This window comes from Ruditapes philippinarum, unplaced genomic scaffold, assembly GCF_026571515.1.
Source record: "Ruditapes philippinarum isolate M1 unplaced genomic scaffold, ASM2657151v2 ctg2017_1_1_1_1, whole genome shotgun sequence".
NCBI classification, from domain to species: Eukaryota; Metazoa; Mollusca; class Bivalvia; order Venerida; family Veneridae; genus Ruditapes; species Ruditapes philippinarum.
Genome location: NW_026853450.1, coordinates 92,154 through 109,626, shown reverse-complemented (window position 1 = coordinate 109,626; position 17,473 = coordinate 92,154). Strand labels below are relative to the sequence as shown.

Here is a 17,473-nt window from a genome sequence, read left to right as displayed (position 1 = left end):
ATAATTTGCATTTTGTTACGAATAGCCAAAAATTAATTAGGTATATTTAAAATATCTGATGATGTGTCTGCACAATGTCACATTGGCTTCCTCTGCTGCTTTGTTTACATCATCTCAAAATGTTTCAGTTAAATAACTTAAGAAACGAACAAGATACCGATAAATGAAAATATATATCTCGTAGAAAATAAAGTTTAAATGGCGACGTTCGAAGAATTTGCGGCACAGTGAACAGGTCACTCCGGTTTCGTGACTATTTTGAGATGACATATCTTACGATGTTCTACAAATATACCAAATAGAACAGTTTTAAGCAACATATCCTAAGCATTTGTCTACTATATCCATGAACGGAACCAGAGTTCTGCGCTACAAAAAGCGCAAATAAGGAAAACACGAATAGGAAGGCCGATCTCCGTCGCCTGTTTCCTGCAGCTAAAAGCAGGTGCAACGAGACCGGAAGTTTGTGTATAGCAAAAATTTATGTATGGCATCCAGACATTCAACAGACATTAACCACCATATGATATAAGTTTGTAATTGACGATTTATGGGTAAAGCTGCACCATTATTGAGTTGAAAGCAATTGAGAGTTTGAGAAAGGCGCCTTATATAGATTTAACGGCGTCTTTGACGCTTGAAGTGCGTTTATGGCATATTTTTGTTGTTTGTTGGTATTTTTCTATGTAAATTTGTGAAAATGTTTCAATTATATGGGTTTTTAACATATTTAAATATCAAATTCGTACCTATTTTATTTAGCTTTTAAACAATTTTGTCACAGAATATTGGGACAACCCACGTATATATATTTTATATCAGGGTTTTTTTTGTATCTAATTTTCGCTTTAATCACATGCGATGAATATCGCAAAAGAAAAATAGATTCGCTAAATTTTTCTTCAATTTCATACAGGGATATCTGGAGTTTCTGGAACGTTCTTTTCTGCTTTTCATTTGCTATCCAGTTAAGTCCTATTAATTTTACATGTATACCTACAAATCAATTTATTAAAAATATCAATTTTCGATAGTCAAGGTTTTAAGAATTTAATCCTTGTCTTTTTTATTTTACTTTTCCTTTAGTACATATAGATGTTAAGTGACACAATGAGCATTTATGCTTATTTAATTGCTTTTCCTATATAACAAGAATTTGTAACAGAGTTACCAACGTCCCCCGCCTCGGCAAGTTTTATATGAAGCATAAGATTGTGCTATTTCAAAAGATTGAGGTATGGATCTCAGGACATTCAGTCCAAAATTATGATCAATGCTAGATCTGCAAATGCAACAATAAATTTGTTAAAAAAATAAAATGAAATACGGAGTTCAAAAATCTACCATGTTAAGATTTGACCTCTAAGTGTGACCTTGACCTTGGAGGTAGGGGAACAGGTGTTGTGCATGACATAACGTCTTATTATTGAGACTATTTGTGCCAAGTATTTTCAAAATCCCTTGAACTATGAAGAAGTTATAGATTGGACACAAAATATACCCTAACAGACTATGTAAATTCTTTGACCTCTAAGTGTGACTTGACCTTGGAGGTAGGGACACAGATGTTTACGCATGACATATCATCTAATCATTGTGATTATTTGTGCCAAGTATTTCAAAATCCCTTAATCTATGAAGAAGTAATGGATGGGACACAAAATATACCAAATAACAGACTCTTGTTAACCTTTGACCTCTGAGTGTGACCTTGACCTTGGAGGTAGGGATGCAGGTGTTGTACTTGACATATCATCTTATTATTGTGACTATTTGTGCCAAGTTATTTCAAAATCCCTGGAACTATGAAGAAGTTCTAGATCCTACACAAAATATACCCTATAACAGACTATGTTAATTTTTTACCTCTAAGTGTGACCTCGACCTTGGACTTAGGGACGCAGGTGTTGCGCAAGACACATTGTCTTATTATAATGACTACTTGTGGCAAGTATTTACAAAATTCTTTGATCTATGAAAAAGTTATGGACTGGACACAAAATATACCCTGTAAAAGACTATGTTAATCTTTGACCTCCAACTGTGACCTTGACCTTGGAGGTAGGTGACCGTTTGTTGCGCCTGACACATTGTCTCATTATTGTGAACAATTGTGGCAGTATTACAAAATCCCCTCAAGATAAGAAAGTTATGGACGAAACAGACATATACCATCAAATAGACAATGTTGACCTTGAATGAGCAAGTGCGACCTTGACCCTGGAGGTAAGGGTATCCCTATAGCATGCCGTCCATGACATATCGTCTTAATTAAACAAAATTTGTGCCAAGTATTTTCAAATTAACTTTGATCTATGAAAAAGTTTGGACCACCGAAAGGAAATATACCCTGTAACAGACTATGTTAATCTTTGACCCCCAAGTGTGACCTTTGACCTTGAAGGTAGGTGACCGGTTTTTTGCACATGACACATCGTCTGATTTTGTGAACATTATGGCAGTATTTACAAAAATCCCCTTCATAATAAGAAAGTTATGGACCGGACACAACATTACTCTCAAATAGACAATTGTTGACCTTGACCCTGGAGGTAGGGCCCCGTCTGGTTGTTGCGCATGACACATCGTCTTATTATAATAAACATTTGTGCCAAGTAATTTTCAAATTCTTTTCATAAATGACAAAGATGATAATGGACCAGACACGAAAGTATGACATACGGACAACGGACGGACGTTCTAACAGGAGAGTAATAATGTGGCTACTCTATTGTTCTTTTTAGCCACACAAAAGAAAATAGCCACATCAAACAGACGGACGGACGAACATCCTTACATTTGTATTCTTGTTGGGTATTTTACTGTGTAAAAAAGTACCCAACAATACATCAGAATACCCAACAATAACATACGGAGTGAGTAGGATTGGTAGTTGTTGGGTATTTAGTACCTTACATATACCCTCTTGTGCGCTCAGACGGACGGAGCCTATTTCTATATCCCCCTTTTTTCTTCGAAAAGGCTGGGAACAAAAAGATAATTAACATCTTGCAAACATAGGCAGCTTAACAATAATATGTTTACAATAAGGGGAGATGATATGTTTACAATAAGGGGAGATGATGCAATAAGTTTAAGATACCGAATTAACCGATACATCAATACAAATATTGAAAACAAAGTTTTAACTGGGAACAGTAAATCATACAAAAAGCAGTTTCTCTTTGTCACAGAAAAGAAGCATGTACAAATTCTGAGATTTTTTGTTTGTTTCATTTTACGCCTTTTCCCAACAGTATTTCAGTCATATAGGCGGGTAGTTTCCTAACCATCGTTCCTGAAGAGTTACACCAGTACTAGACTACCTTCCTCCGCGCACAAATTCTGTGAAGTCATATTCCAGTTTGACTGTCACAGAATAAAAGACTTTCTTTTTTTAATTTAAATCTTTTATTTTCATTTATCAGCTATCACATACATCTATGCTATAACATCATGGACATCTGGGATTGTCACAGAAATAAGCCGACCTTTCCGAAGAAGACTTTTGTGTTAACAATAGAAATTTGAACTACTTATTTGCAGCAAGAACTATTCAACTGTTATGCAATTATATTTGTAAGTTTCAAACCCGTTGATGTCAGAATGATTTCCCCAGACAGTTTAGTAATACACAAAACTGTTGACTGATTGGTATATATATGACCTTTCTCAATCAATACTGGGGAAACTTTTCAACAACTGTCTGCATAAATGACCCCGCCTACAATTATCTGGCAGTTTGTCACATATGTAGGTTGGCAAAGTCTTTTAAAGTCATGATTAGACTGCCATTTAGTGATTATTGACACTTCTACCACATCAAACGATCTCTAGTGCCTGTCAATCACTTGTCTCCAGGATCAGTTCATAGTGTGATAAGGTCAAAAGTTGCAATTTTATTTTTAACTGTCATTATATACATTTGTAAGAAAATAATTGTGTGCAAATAATTTTACTTCTTCAAATGTTTGCATACTTGCAATTATTTCGGGAGTGTAACGATTTCGTGCATTTTGAGTATCCGAATCTCGAGACGATTACTTAGCATTTTAATTTTAAGTATCTCTACATTGATCCAGAGATGTAGATGTTATCTATGTCTTTGATTGATCATGGAGTATGTCTATAAAATAAACTGCGATGACTTTTCTGAAATACATCATGAGACAGACTATTCATTGTCCCTGGTCGTAAAGCTTCCGCAGTGATGGTTCTGGCTTCCAAAACTTAACAAGAGCCATGTCAACATGGCCATCCCTCGCCGAATGTGTTTGCTCATTGGAAGAATGTATATGTAGTAGAGCAGAATAATTCCATTTTAAGAGGTCTTTTGGTAATGAAAACTGATGGCTATAGTGATTACAGATTTGAAACCTATGTGAATACTGAGGCTGAAATAACAAAGGGCAATAACTGAAAAATAATGCAGGGTAGGTTATCATTCTTGTGTGCTGCATTCCTCCTCAGTAAAAACCTATCCACCTATGAAGTTTCAAGTTGATACCTCAAAATACTTTTTGAGAAAAAAAATTGAATTGAAAAATTAAGTATGAAAAATAACAAAGGCAATAACTCAAAAATTATAAAAGGTAGAGTTATCATTCTCGTGCACTGCACACCTCCTGAGTGAGATCTGTTGCACCTATGAAGTTTCATAATGATATCTCAAAGGCCTTTTGAGTTATGCTCTGGAACAAAAATTAATTTTTCAAAAAAAAAAGGGCAATAACTAAAACAATTATGCAGGGTAGAGTTATCGTTCTTGTGCACTGCACTCTTCCTCAATGAGATTCAATCCACTATGAATTTCAAGTTGATACCTCAAATACTTTTTGAGATAAGCTCCGGACAAAATAGTATGTAAAAGAACAAAGGGCAATAACTCAAAATTGTACAGGGAAGAGTTATCATTCTTGTGCACAGAATTCCTCCTCAATAAAATCTATCCACCTATGACATTTCATGTTGACAATCTCAAACACTTTTGAGTTATGCTCCACTCGGGGTGAAAAATTAGGTAAGAAAAATAACAAAGGGAAATAACTCAAAATTATGAAAGGTAGAGTTATCATTCTTGTGCAACTGAACACCTCCTGAGTGAGATCTATGCACCTATGAAGTTTCATTTTGATATCTCAAAGGCTTTTTGAGTTATGCTCTGGACAAAAATTAATTTTAAAAAATAACAAAGGGCAATAACTCAAAAATTATGCAGAATAGAGTTATCATTCTTGTGCACTGCACTCCTCCTCAATAAGGTCTATCCACCTATGAAGTTTCAAGTTGATAACTCAAATACTTTTAGAGATATGCTCCAGACAAAAATGTCGGACGGAAGGACGGACGGGCGGAAGGACGGACGTTCTCACAGGACAGTAATTATGTGGCTACTCTATTGTTCTCTCTATTGTTCTTTTTAGCCACACAAAAGAAAATAGCCACATAGAAGCATTACGGAATGAATGACATCAAAGAGAAAGAACAGTTACCTATTGTCCCTCTAGCCACATAATTACTCTCCTGTGAGTGCGGAAGTTCGGTCGGACGGACGACGGACGGACGGAGACTATTTCTATATCCCCCGCCGCCTTTTCGGCGGGGGATAATAAGCCGATTTTTTTCAAACATTTTTTCTTTATATGATGCGGCATTGTCACAGTATAAAAACAGGTAAGCTGGATTCTTTACGATACCACAGTGATAAAGCATAGTGCATGCTTTACTGTATCAAATATTTGCATGTTGTAAATATCAGTATACTAGGTTATATGCTGCTATGTTAATTTCTGAAACATTTTTTAAAGTATCTGAGAAATCAGTCTAGAAATTATTGCATGTATGGTTATCAGCATATCTCCAAAAGGGTGGGCATGCATACATAGGTATCACATGATTAACAATGTACATAAGAAACATATATAAAATAAACTCATACTGATAACACAGTTATTTCCATTCCAATAATATCCATTTACACATTGGCAAGTTTCACTTTTACATTCAGTATATTGCCCTTCACACTTGTCTCCACCCATCTTACATGGTTGCCCAAAAGGAATCACTGGAAATTAAACGTCATATAATATTAATATACTACACTTTTTACAATAATACATCTTTTCCTCTTATCACGTAACACATTATTGTAGAAGGATAATGAAGTTTTACGTGGCACTAATCATCAAGTGTAAACATAGTAAACAGAGTAATGCATGGTCAGTATGACCTGTACCTTGATACATCAGCCTAGCATGATCATGTATTTTATGAAGTTTGTTGGATCAAATGGTTTTCTAGTTACTGACTGAAAACAAACTAACCTAAGACAAATCAACATTCTTTTTTCTCAAAAGGGGGCAAAATTAAACTGTTTAAGGTAGCTACTATTTTTATCTGAAAATGACTTTTTGTGACTTTCCTGTGATATTTTTTTATTTTATATAATGTGGTTAGTTTATTTCTTTATTTTATTTTATTTCATAAAATTTTATGAATGCTCTACTGTTGTAATTACTTAATAGATAAAAGATAAACAAATTCTCTATATTTAAGCAGTTTTCATAAAGGACTTGCATTGATTGGCAGAAGATGTGGCTTAACTAAAAATGTTAATGACAGATGACCAACACAGGGGTATCATTAAAGCTCACATTGATCCTTTTTGTCCTCTGGTGAGCAAAACCATTGTTAAATTTTAAGTCCCTTAGTCCATTAATTGTGCATATCTCTATCAAAGACACTACTTTTGTTACAAATTTAGCATTTATTAAATAGATAAAATATTACCTAGGCAGTTTTGAGAGTTACACTGTTGACCTTGAGAATTACTACCAGAACATTTATGCAATCCTTTAGGATAATTTACTAATTATACCCCCAAAAACAAAGTTTTGGGGGGGGGGTATATAGGAGTCACTCGGTGGTCGGTCGGTTGATCGGTCGGTCGGTCGGTTGGTCGGTCGGTCGGTCGGTCGGTTGGTCGGTCCAGCGGTCCGTTGCATTTTCCTTGTCCGGAGCATTACTTGGAGACTAATGGTTGGAATTCAATATAACTTCATACAATGGTCAGGCACATTTAGAGGAAGTGCAGTGCACAAGAACCATAACTCCATCTTGACTAATTACAGAGTTACTGCCCTTTGTTACTTTTCCTTGTCCGGAGCATAACTTGAAAACTACTAGTTGATACTCGAAACAACTTCATACAATTGTCAAGCACAATAAGGGGAAGTGGAGTGCACAAGAACCATAACTCTATCTAAAGTAATTACAGAGTTATTGCCCTTTGTTATTTTTCCATTGCTTTCTTTTGTCCGGACTATAACTTGAAGACTAATGGATGGAATTCAATATAACTTCATACAATGGTCAAGCACATTGAGAGGAAGTACAGTGCACAAGAACCATAACTCAATTTTGACTAATTAAAGAGTAACTGCCCTTTGTTACTTTTCCTTGTCTGGAGCATAACTTGAAAACTACTGGTTGGAATTCAAAACAACTTCATACAATGGTCAAGCACAATAAGGGAAAGTGCCATGCACAAGAACCATAACTCCATCTTGACTAATTACAGAGTTATTGCCCTTATTTACTTTTTCATTGCTTTTTTTGTCCGGAGCATAACTTGGAGACTAATAGTTGGAATTCAATATAACTTCATACAGTGTTCAAGCACATTGAGAAAAAGTGCAGTGCACAAGAGCCATAACTCCATCTTGACTAATTACAGAGTTATTGCCCTTTGTTACTTTTCCTTGTCCGGAGCATAACTTGAAAAGTACTGGTTGAAACTCGAAACAACTTCATACAATTATCAAGCACAATAAGGGGAAGTGCAGTGCACAAGAACCATAACTCCATCTTGACTAATTACAGAGTTATTGCCCTTTGTTACTTTTCCTTGTCCGGAGCATAACTTGAAAAGTACTGGTTGAAACTCGAAACAACTTCATACAATTATCAAGCACAATAAGGGGAAGTGCAGTGCACAAGAACAATAACTCCATTTTGACTAATTACAGAGTTATTGCCCTTTGTTACTTTTCCTTGTCCGGAGCATAACTTGAAAAGTACTGGTTGAAACTCGAAACAACTTCATACAATTATCAAGCACAATAAGGGGAAGTGCAGTGCACAAGAACCATAACTCCATTTTGACTAATTACAGAGTTATTTTGCCCTTTGTTACTTTTCCTTGTCCGGAGGCATAACTTTGAAAAGTACTGGTTGGAATTCAATACAACTTCATGCAGTTGTCAAGCACATTTAGAGGAAATGCAGTGCACAAGAATTATAACTCCATCTTGACAAATTACAGAGTTATTGCCCTTTGATACTTTTCCTTGTCCGGTGCATAACTTCAAACTTACTGGTTGGAATTTAAAACAACTTCATACAATGGTCAAGCACAATAAGAGGAAATGCAGTGCACAAGAACCATAACTCCATTTTGACTAATTACAGAGTTACTGCCCTTTGTTGCTTTTCCTTGTCCGGAGCATAACTTGATAACTACTGGTTGGAATTCAAAACAACTTCATACAATGTCAGCACAAGAACTATAACTCTGTCCAGAGTAATTATAGTGTTATTGTCCTTTGTTACTTTTCCATTGCTTTTTTCTTGTCCAGAGCATAACTTGAAAACTACTAGTTGGAATTCAAAACTATTTCATGCAATGGTCAAGTATATTGAGAGGAAGTGCAGTGCACAGAAACCATAACTGTTTTTGACTAATTTAAAAGTTTTTGCCCTTTGTTACTTTTTATTGTCCTGTGCATAACTTGAAAGTTAATGGTTGGAATTCAATGAAACTTTATACAATGGTCAAGGGCAGTGAGATGAAGTGCAGTGCTCAAGAACAATAACTCTATTTGGACTAATTACAGTTATTGCCTTTGTTACTTTTTTTGTCCAGTGCATATCTTGAAAACTAGTAGTTGAAATTCAATACAACTTCATAGAATGGTCAAGTGCAATGAGAGGAAGTGCAGTGCACAATAACCATAACTCAATCTTCAGTATTTATAGAGTTATTGCCCTTTGTTCCTTTTCCTTGTCTTCTGGACTTATTACAGAGTAATCCAATAAAACTTCATCAATGGCCAACCACATTGAAAGGAAATGCAACATACAAGAACCACAACCATCTTTTATTGCCCACAACCATAACTCTATTTCAATTCTTTACAAGGTATTCTGTTACTAGTAACATCCTCATTTCCGAGCAGTCTTGCAGGGGGTATTAATCACATTTAGTGATAGTTCTAGTTTTCACAAGTATTACAAAATGTAAAACAGATAAAATATTACCGAGACAGTTTGAGAGTTCCACTGTTGACCTTGAGAATCACTACCAGAACATTTATGCAATCCTTTAGGATAATTTACTAATTTTCACAAGTATTACAAAATGTAAAACAGATAAAATATTACCGAGACAGTTTGAGAGTTACACTGTTGACCTTGAGAATCACTACCAGAACATTTATACAATCCTTTAGGATAATTTACTAATTTACACAAATATTACCACATGTAAAACAGATAAAATATTACCTGGGCAGTTTTGAGTGCTACAATCTTGAGTACCAGAACCACTACCAGAACATTGTGCACCACCATACTGTGGTTCAGGGTTTGTACAAGATCTAGACCTGGTCTGTCTTCCTCCAGCACATGTGACTGAACAAGTACCCCATGTATACCATTGAGTCCATCCACCATTAACTTTCAAAAATGAAAACAAAAAAAACTTGTTATTTCTATAGTTATTTTATCTTAATGCATTTATGCCTCATAATTGATGATTTGCTTTTGAATATACCGGTAAGGTGCAAAGGTCAATGTAAAGACACATATATGTACAATAACAGAAAGGGTCAAAATGTCCCTGAATCACTCACCTTATAATATGGTTCATATGAAAATATTTCATTATTATGTCAATCCTATTTAGTTAATCAAAATCAGTAGAGTGGTTGTTGAAATGTTATTTAAGTCTTGTTTCTACATTTAATTTGCAGGAAGTTAACAAGTTCAGGAAACTGTCATGATTTGAACAACTTTGAAACCTTTTAATGACAACTAGACCTATCATTGAAGGTGATTAATACCCCCACCAGCAAGTTTGACCTTTTGAAAAATAAGTAGTCTGAAAAAAAAAATGAACACAAACTATCAAATGTGTACAAAGAAATATTTCAATTAAACTGGGGTCTCCAAATAAGCTTGCTATACACAAAGTTTGATTACAATATCTCATTCCTAACTCCAGTTATTGTCCAGAAACCATTTTTTCTATTTTTAATAGTGACCTTGATCTTGAGCCCAGCGGGCCCAAATGCGATACCAGCCCGGGTCTTCATATAAGCTTACTTTACACCAAGTTTTATTACAATATCTCATTCCTAACTCTAGTTATTGTCCGGACACCATTTTTCTATTTTCAGAACACTGTTATGGTGACCTTGACCCCAGGGGGTCCAAATGCAATACCAACCCAGGTCTTCATATAAGCTTGCTATACACCAAGTTTACAATATCTCATTCCTAACTCTAGTTATTGTCCAGAAACCATTTTTCTATTTTTAGTATTGATGACCTTGACCTAGATCCCAGGGGGTCAAAAGCAATACCAACCCAGGTCTTCATATAAGCTTGCTATATACCAAGTTCGATTCCAATATCTCATTCCTAACTCTAGTTATTGTCAAGAAACCATTTTTCTTATTTTAGTAATGGTGACCTTGACCTTGACCCCAGGGGGCCCAAATGTAATACAAACTCAAGTCTTCATATAAGCTTGCTATACGCGAAATTTGATAACAATATCTCATTCCTTACTCTTGTTATTGTCCGGAAACCATTTTTCTATTTTAGTAACGATTACCTTGACCCCAGGGGTTCCAAATGCAATACCAACCGGAGTCTCCACATAAGGTTGCTATATACCAAGTTTAATTACAATACCTCATTCCAAACTCTAGTTATTGTTTGGAAACCATGATGTTGACCAACCGACTGACAGACGGACCGACCAACCCAGAGACAAGCTGACTCCTATATTCCTATATACCCCCCTTAAACTTCGTTTGTGGAGGTATACTGACAACACCCCTGCAATCACAATAGCTAGACTTTCTCTTCGTAACAGACCAGCTAACAAGTGCTGTCACAGGAGACAGCGAAGCTCGACTAATAAAATACTGGACGCAGTAAGGAGGACAAAACTATGAAAGAAAAATCAATTATGTATAATTATGTATTATAAGTTATAGTTAAAAAAATAACATTTGTTAACATAAATTCCAAGATCAAGGGGAACAATTCTAGAAATAGTCATGCTAGAGTTATGAACCTTGTCACACAACATGTTTATAATGATAAGAAATATATATATTTGAAGTTTGAAGTAGATACCTTAAAAAGTAAAGAAGTTATAATATTTCTTAAAGAAAATCTTAAGTTCAAAGAGAGATAAATCTGTTAATATTGCTTCAAGAGTTATGAACATTGTCACATAAAATGTAATTGATGATAAGGAATACATGTAAGTATTTGAAGTTTGAGTTAGATACCTTTAAAACTAAAAAAGTTATAGTAAATAATAACATTTTTCTAGTATAAAAATCAAAGTTTAAGGGGAGATAATTCTTGCAATATTGGTGCTAGAGTTATGAACCTTGTCACATAACATGTGGATGATAATAAGGTACATATATTTGAAGAATGAGATTGATCCCTTAAGAAATAAAGAAGTTACAGTCAAAGAATAGTATTTTTGTAAGGAAAATTCTAGGTTCAAGGGGAGATAAATCTGCTAATATTGGTGTTAGAGTTATGAACCTTGTCACATAAGATTGGGATGATGATAAGGTACATATATATGAAGTATGAGGTTGATCCCTTAAGAAGTAAAGAAGTTACAGTCAAAGAATAGTATTTTTTTAAGGAAAATTCTAGGTTCAAGGGGAGATAAATCTGCAAATATTGGTGCTAGAGTTATGAACTTTGTCACATAAGATGTGGTTGATGATAAGGAACATATATTTGAAGTTTGAAGTTGATATCTTAAGAATTGACAAAGTTATAGTGAAAAATATTTTACTGCACCAAAACTTAAATATAAAATCTTGACGCGGACGCTGGGCCGAGTAGGACAGCTCTCCATATACTTCGTATAGTCGAGCTAAAAATGCGACAAGAAAATGTGTTCAGGGTTTTTTTAGTAATTAATGGCCTTGCAATTACATTTAAATGTTATTTTTTGGTATACAGCCATAAGTCAAGTTGAATTTTATAATGTACAATTCTTGGATATGAAATTGGCTCAGGTATAGCAGTGTATTGTTTTGGAAACCAGGACCATTTGAACAATTCAAGTAAATGGCCACTTATGGATCATTTCTATAGAATTTCATCAAAATATATTAGGGAGATGCCAACTTCAAAACTTTTTTCTATTTTTAGCTATGGTTGCAATCTTGTTGAACAAACTGGAACAAGTTAAGCAATTTAAAAAAAAAGACTACTGGTACCTGATGATCAGTCTGTACAGTTTCATAGAAATCTACCACATGATTGAGGAGAAATGTTGTTCAAAAAGTATTTCTATTTTTAGCTCTGGTGGCCATCTTAATCAACCAAATGGAACCATTTAAAAATTTGAGAGGACCACTGAAGACCATTCCTGTTTTGTGTTATCAAAATCTACAAAGTGGCGAAGAAGTATGTAGTTTATAGATTTTTATTTTATAAAGCTTGGGTGACCATCTTCTTCAACAGACTAAAACAAATTGATCAAGGACTTTTCATCAAATCTACCAAGTTAAGTTAAAGAGGAGATGTTGTTTTTCAGCTTATTTCTATTTTCAGCTGTTGTGGCCATCTTGCACTGTTAGTGGACGGAGCAATTTGAGCATATTTTATAGAGGACCAACATATGACAATTTCTGCATAGTTTCATCACTCCTGGCCAAGTGGTTTAGGAGATGATGATGTTAAGGTAAAAATATTAACGCCAGATGACGGACATAGGGGTATCACAAGAGCTCATTCTGAGCTTGTTGTTCTCTGGTGAGCTAAATAATTTTTAATTTTAAATCTCTCAATTAATTGTACATATTTCTATTAAAGACGCTACTATTGTTACAAATATTAGCATTTATTAAATAGATAATATATATCACTGGGCAGTTTTGATAGTTTTGACCTTGAGAATCACTACCAGAACATTTATGCAATCTTTTAGGATAATTTACCAATTTTCACAAGTATTACCAAATGTAAAACAGATAAAGAATTACGTGGGCAGTATTGAGTGTTACACTGTTGAGAATCAGAACCAATTCCAGAACATTCTGCACCACCATATTGTGGTGCAGGGTTTGTACAAGTTCTAGACTTGGTCTGTGTTCCTCCACCACATGTGACTGAACAATCACCCCATGTTGTCCATGGAGTCCATCCACCATTAACTTAAATGAATAAATATTATATATAAGTTATTTCAATATTTATTGTTGTCTTAAAGGCCTCAGAAATGATTTTTTTTTCATTCTTTGGAAAAGGCAAACATGAGTTTATAATGTTGGAATAATGGTTTTAGAGCATTTTAGGTGATTATCGAATAAAGAAAGTAACGATTTATGTGAAATTATTTGTCACATTAGTAGCGAATGTAAACAAGAAGTATTTTGGTTTCCATTCAAAATACCATATTTTTTCAAAATGCCATGCAACAGAAGCAGAATGAAGGTTCAAAATTGGCTAATGAGTAACTTTTTTTAAACTATAATTGGACTCACAACAAAATGGTCAAGATTGCCCTAATATTGCTAATCTTAATATAAATACTCTCTATGACAAGGAACAAGTAATATCGTAAACTATAAACCAAATAAAAGCAGATATAAAATCTAAATCTTAAACTGTTACTGATATCACAAAGTTTGTAATTGTATCAGAAAAAGAGCACATGTTAAACAACTTTACTGGTTGCTATTGCTAAGGGAGAACAACAGTTACATAAGAAGTAACTATACAAAATAAATGATTTCCTTGGAAGTCAGTGCCTGCTATAATATTCAAAGGTTAATTCACTCATTGCTATGGAAAGTAAATGTTTGCTATGAAGGTCATTGGTTGCTATGAAAATTAACAGTTTGTCATTAAAAGTCAATAGCTGCTATTAAGTCAATGGTTGCTATGGAAACTAAAAGCTTTAGCTCATGTAGATTTAGGGAAGAAACAAGAATGTCGAACGACACATATACCTCCTTTCTAGCCATTGACTCACATAATTGGTAATTTTATTACAGAAACTTGCCAAAAATGGGTACATGGAAGTGTTCAATTATGGAAAAATCAACGGAAACCTTTTTGACATTTAAGGCCCATGTGACATTTACCTTTGACCTAATGACCACTAAATCAATAGAGGTCATCTACTACTTATGACCAATAACTAGGTGAAATATGAAGACTCTGTGATGAATACTTTTCAAGATAATCAGCGGAAACCCTTTTGACATTTAAGGCCCCTGTGACCTTGACCTTTGACCTAGTGACCCCAAAATCAATAGGGGTCATCTACTACTTATGACCAATCACTATGTGAAATATGAAGTCTTTCTGATGAACACTTTTCAAGATAATCAGCGGAAACCATTTTGACATTCAAGGCCCCTGTGACCTTGACCTTTGACCTAGTGACCCTAAAATCAATAGGGGTCATCTACTAGTTATGACCAATCACTATGTGAAATATGAAGACTTTGTGATGAATACTTTTTAAGATAATCAGCGGAAACCATTATGACATTTTAAGGTCCCTGTGACCTTGACCTAGTGACCTCAAAATAAATAGGGGTCATCTACTAGTGATGACCAATCACTATGTGAAATATGAAGACTTTGTGATACATACTTTTCAAGATAATCAGCGGAAACCATTTTGACATTTAAAGGTCCCTGTGACCTTGACGTTTGACCAAGTGACCCCAAAATCAACAGGGGTCATCTACTAGTTATGACCAATCACTATGTGAAATATAAAGACTTTGTGATACATACTTTTCCAGATAATCAGGGGAAACCATTTTGACATTTAAGGTCCCTGTGACCTTGACCTTTAACCTAGTGACCCCAAAATCAATAGGGGTTATCTACTAGTGATGACCAATCACTCTCTGAAATATGAAGACTTTGTGATACATACTTTTCAAGATAATCAGCTGAAACTATTTTGACATTTAAGGCCCCTGTGACCTTGACCTTTGACCTAGTGACTCCAACATCAATAGGGGTCATCTACTAGTTATGACCAATCACTGTGTGAAATATGAAGACTTTGTGATACATACTTTTCAAGATAATCAGCGGAAACCTTTTTAATATTTAAGGTCCCTGTGACCTTGACCTTTGACCTAGTAACCCCAAAATCAATAGGGGTCATCTACTAGTTATGACCAATCACTATGTGAAATATGAAGACTTTGTGATAAATACTTTTCAAGATAGTCAGCGGAAACCATGTGGTCTACCGACGGACAGACCGACGGACCGACAGACAGACAGACCGACATTAGCAAAACAATATACCCCCTCTTCTTCGAAGGGGGGCATAATTATATTAAATGTTCTACTATATATATTTCAGGAAAATTTATGTTCCCCCGGGTGGGCCAATTCTTACTTAAAGGCTCTAATTTGAACAACTTTTGTAGAGGTCCACCAGATAATGCTTTATATCAAACATCCAAGCTTAAACCTCTGTAGTTTGATAAAAGAAGCCAAGCTTAAACCTCTGTAGTATGATCAAAGAAGATTTTTTTGTTTTTACCATATAAATAGATTTATGGAAAATCAATCATCCCCCCAGGGCAGGGCCAATTTTGATCTAGGGGTAGTTTGAACAAACTTAGGTCTACTAGATAATGTTTCATGTAAAAAAACTAGCTTTCACTCCACAAGTGAACGTAGAATGGCCATGACTTACACTATACCCCCGTTCCCCCTCTACAACCCAAAATATGATAAGCAAGATCAACAAGGAAAGGCGGCGTTCAATGAACGCAACCCCCATATATGACCCAGCAACAAGAACCAATGGCAAGGAGCCCAGGCGGACCCCAAACAAAAACAGGACAGGGCAAAGACAGAGCACGGACAGGTTAATCACCAAATGATAAATAATTTGTAACTGGTTAGGAATTCAAAGAAAATAATAATAGGCCCACAAAGGGGAAGGGGACAGGAGACCGGGGGAAGGGGGGGGGGGTTAATCAAAGAAATAAAAAAACTAGAGGCAATGGGGAAGATACTTACCGTAGACGAGAAAACAACAAGTGACACAAGCAAAAGTGTCACCAAAACAGTATGAAACAACATAGACATACATCTGAGGAACACAGTGGGGCGCCGCCTTGGAACGGTCAGCAGCATAATAATGACTGCTGGGGAGTTTAAACCGGTTAATGGTGCACCAAAACCCTTAAACATTATCCAAACATCATTTTGAGTCATAAATTTTTTTTCATAAAATTTATATATTTATATGTGTGTGTATGTATTGTATAAGTATATGTATATAATAATATATAATATATATATGGTCATTTAATGCACAAATAAGTGGAAATTCAGTAATTTAACCTTTAAGGTCAAAGTTATTAAAGAGCCCAAGTCAATTTGAGTTTGATAAACATGAAGGTCTTGTCCTTAAGAATGTCTAGTCAATCCATTCAATAATAGCAGTTACAGCCAATAATAGCCAAAAAAATGAAAATTTTAATAATTTGACCTTCAAAGTCAAGGTCATTGATGAGTGGAGGTCAAGGTCTGTCTGGTTTTTTTTAAGGCTATCCTTGAAGATTATTATGTTCAAGTTTGAAGACAATCCATTCAAAATAAAAAAAGTTACTGTTACAGCAAATAATAGCCAAGAAAATGAAATTTTCAATAATTTGACCTTTAAAATCAAGGTCATTTATGAGTGAAGGTCAAGGTCTGTCTGGTTAATTTTAAGGTCTATCCTTGAATATTATTATGTTCAAGTTTGAAGACAATCCATTCAAAAATAACAAAGTTACAGCCAATAGTAGCAAAAAATATATAAATGAAATTTCAATAATTTGACCATCAAAGTCAAGGTCACTTATGAGTGAAAGTCAAGGTCTGTCTGGTTATTTTTAAGGGCTTTCCTTGAAGATAATATTATGTTAAAGTTTGAAGACAATCATTTCAAAAATAACAAAGTTACAGCAAATAATAGCAAGAACAAGTAAAATTTGGACTTTTGACCTTGAAGGTCAAGGTCATTTACGGATGAAGGTTAGTGTGGTCTACTGAAAGGTCTTGTCCCAAGGGTTGTTGTAGCCAAGTATAAAGACAATACACCAAGAACTAAAAAGTTATGATCAAGGTACAAGTTTGCGGAAGGCAACGGCTACGGCAACGGCTACGG

General features: G+C 34.9%; 1 protein-coding gene across 1 annotated transcript in view; it reads right to left on the bottom strand.

The window, feature by feature from the left end:
- Positions 1 to 17,473, bottom strand: part of LOC132736895 (tenascin-like) — a gene marked incomplete at its 3' end in the record, with an annotated part of 90,554 nt that overhangs the window by 30,584 nt on the left and 42,497 nt on the right. Inside the window, exons 7-9 of the mRNA XM_060724109.1 lie at positions 13,314 to 13,484; positions 9,565 to 9,735; positions 5,939 to 6,064 (exon numbers count right to left, since the gene is read on the bottom strand). Of these exons, the coding sequence (XP_060580092.1) occupies positions 5,939 to 6,064; positions 9,565 to 9,735; positions 13,314 to 13,484 (468 nt within the window). The remainder of the gene's footprint in view (positions 1 to 5,938; positions 6,065 to 9,564; positions 9,736 to 13,313; positions 13,485 to 17,473) is intronic.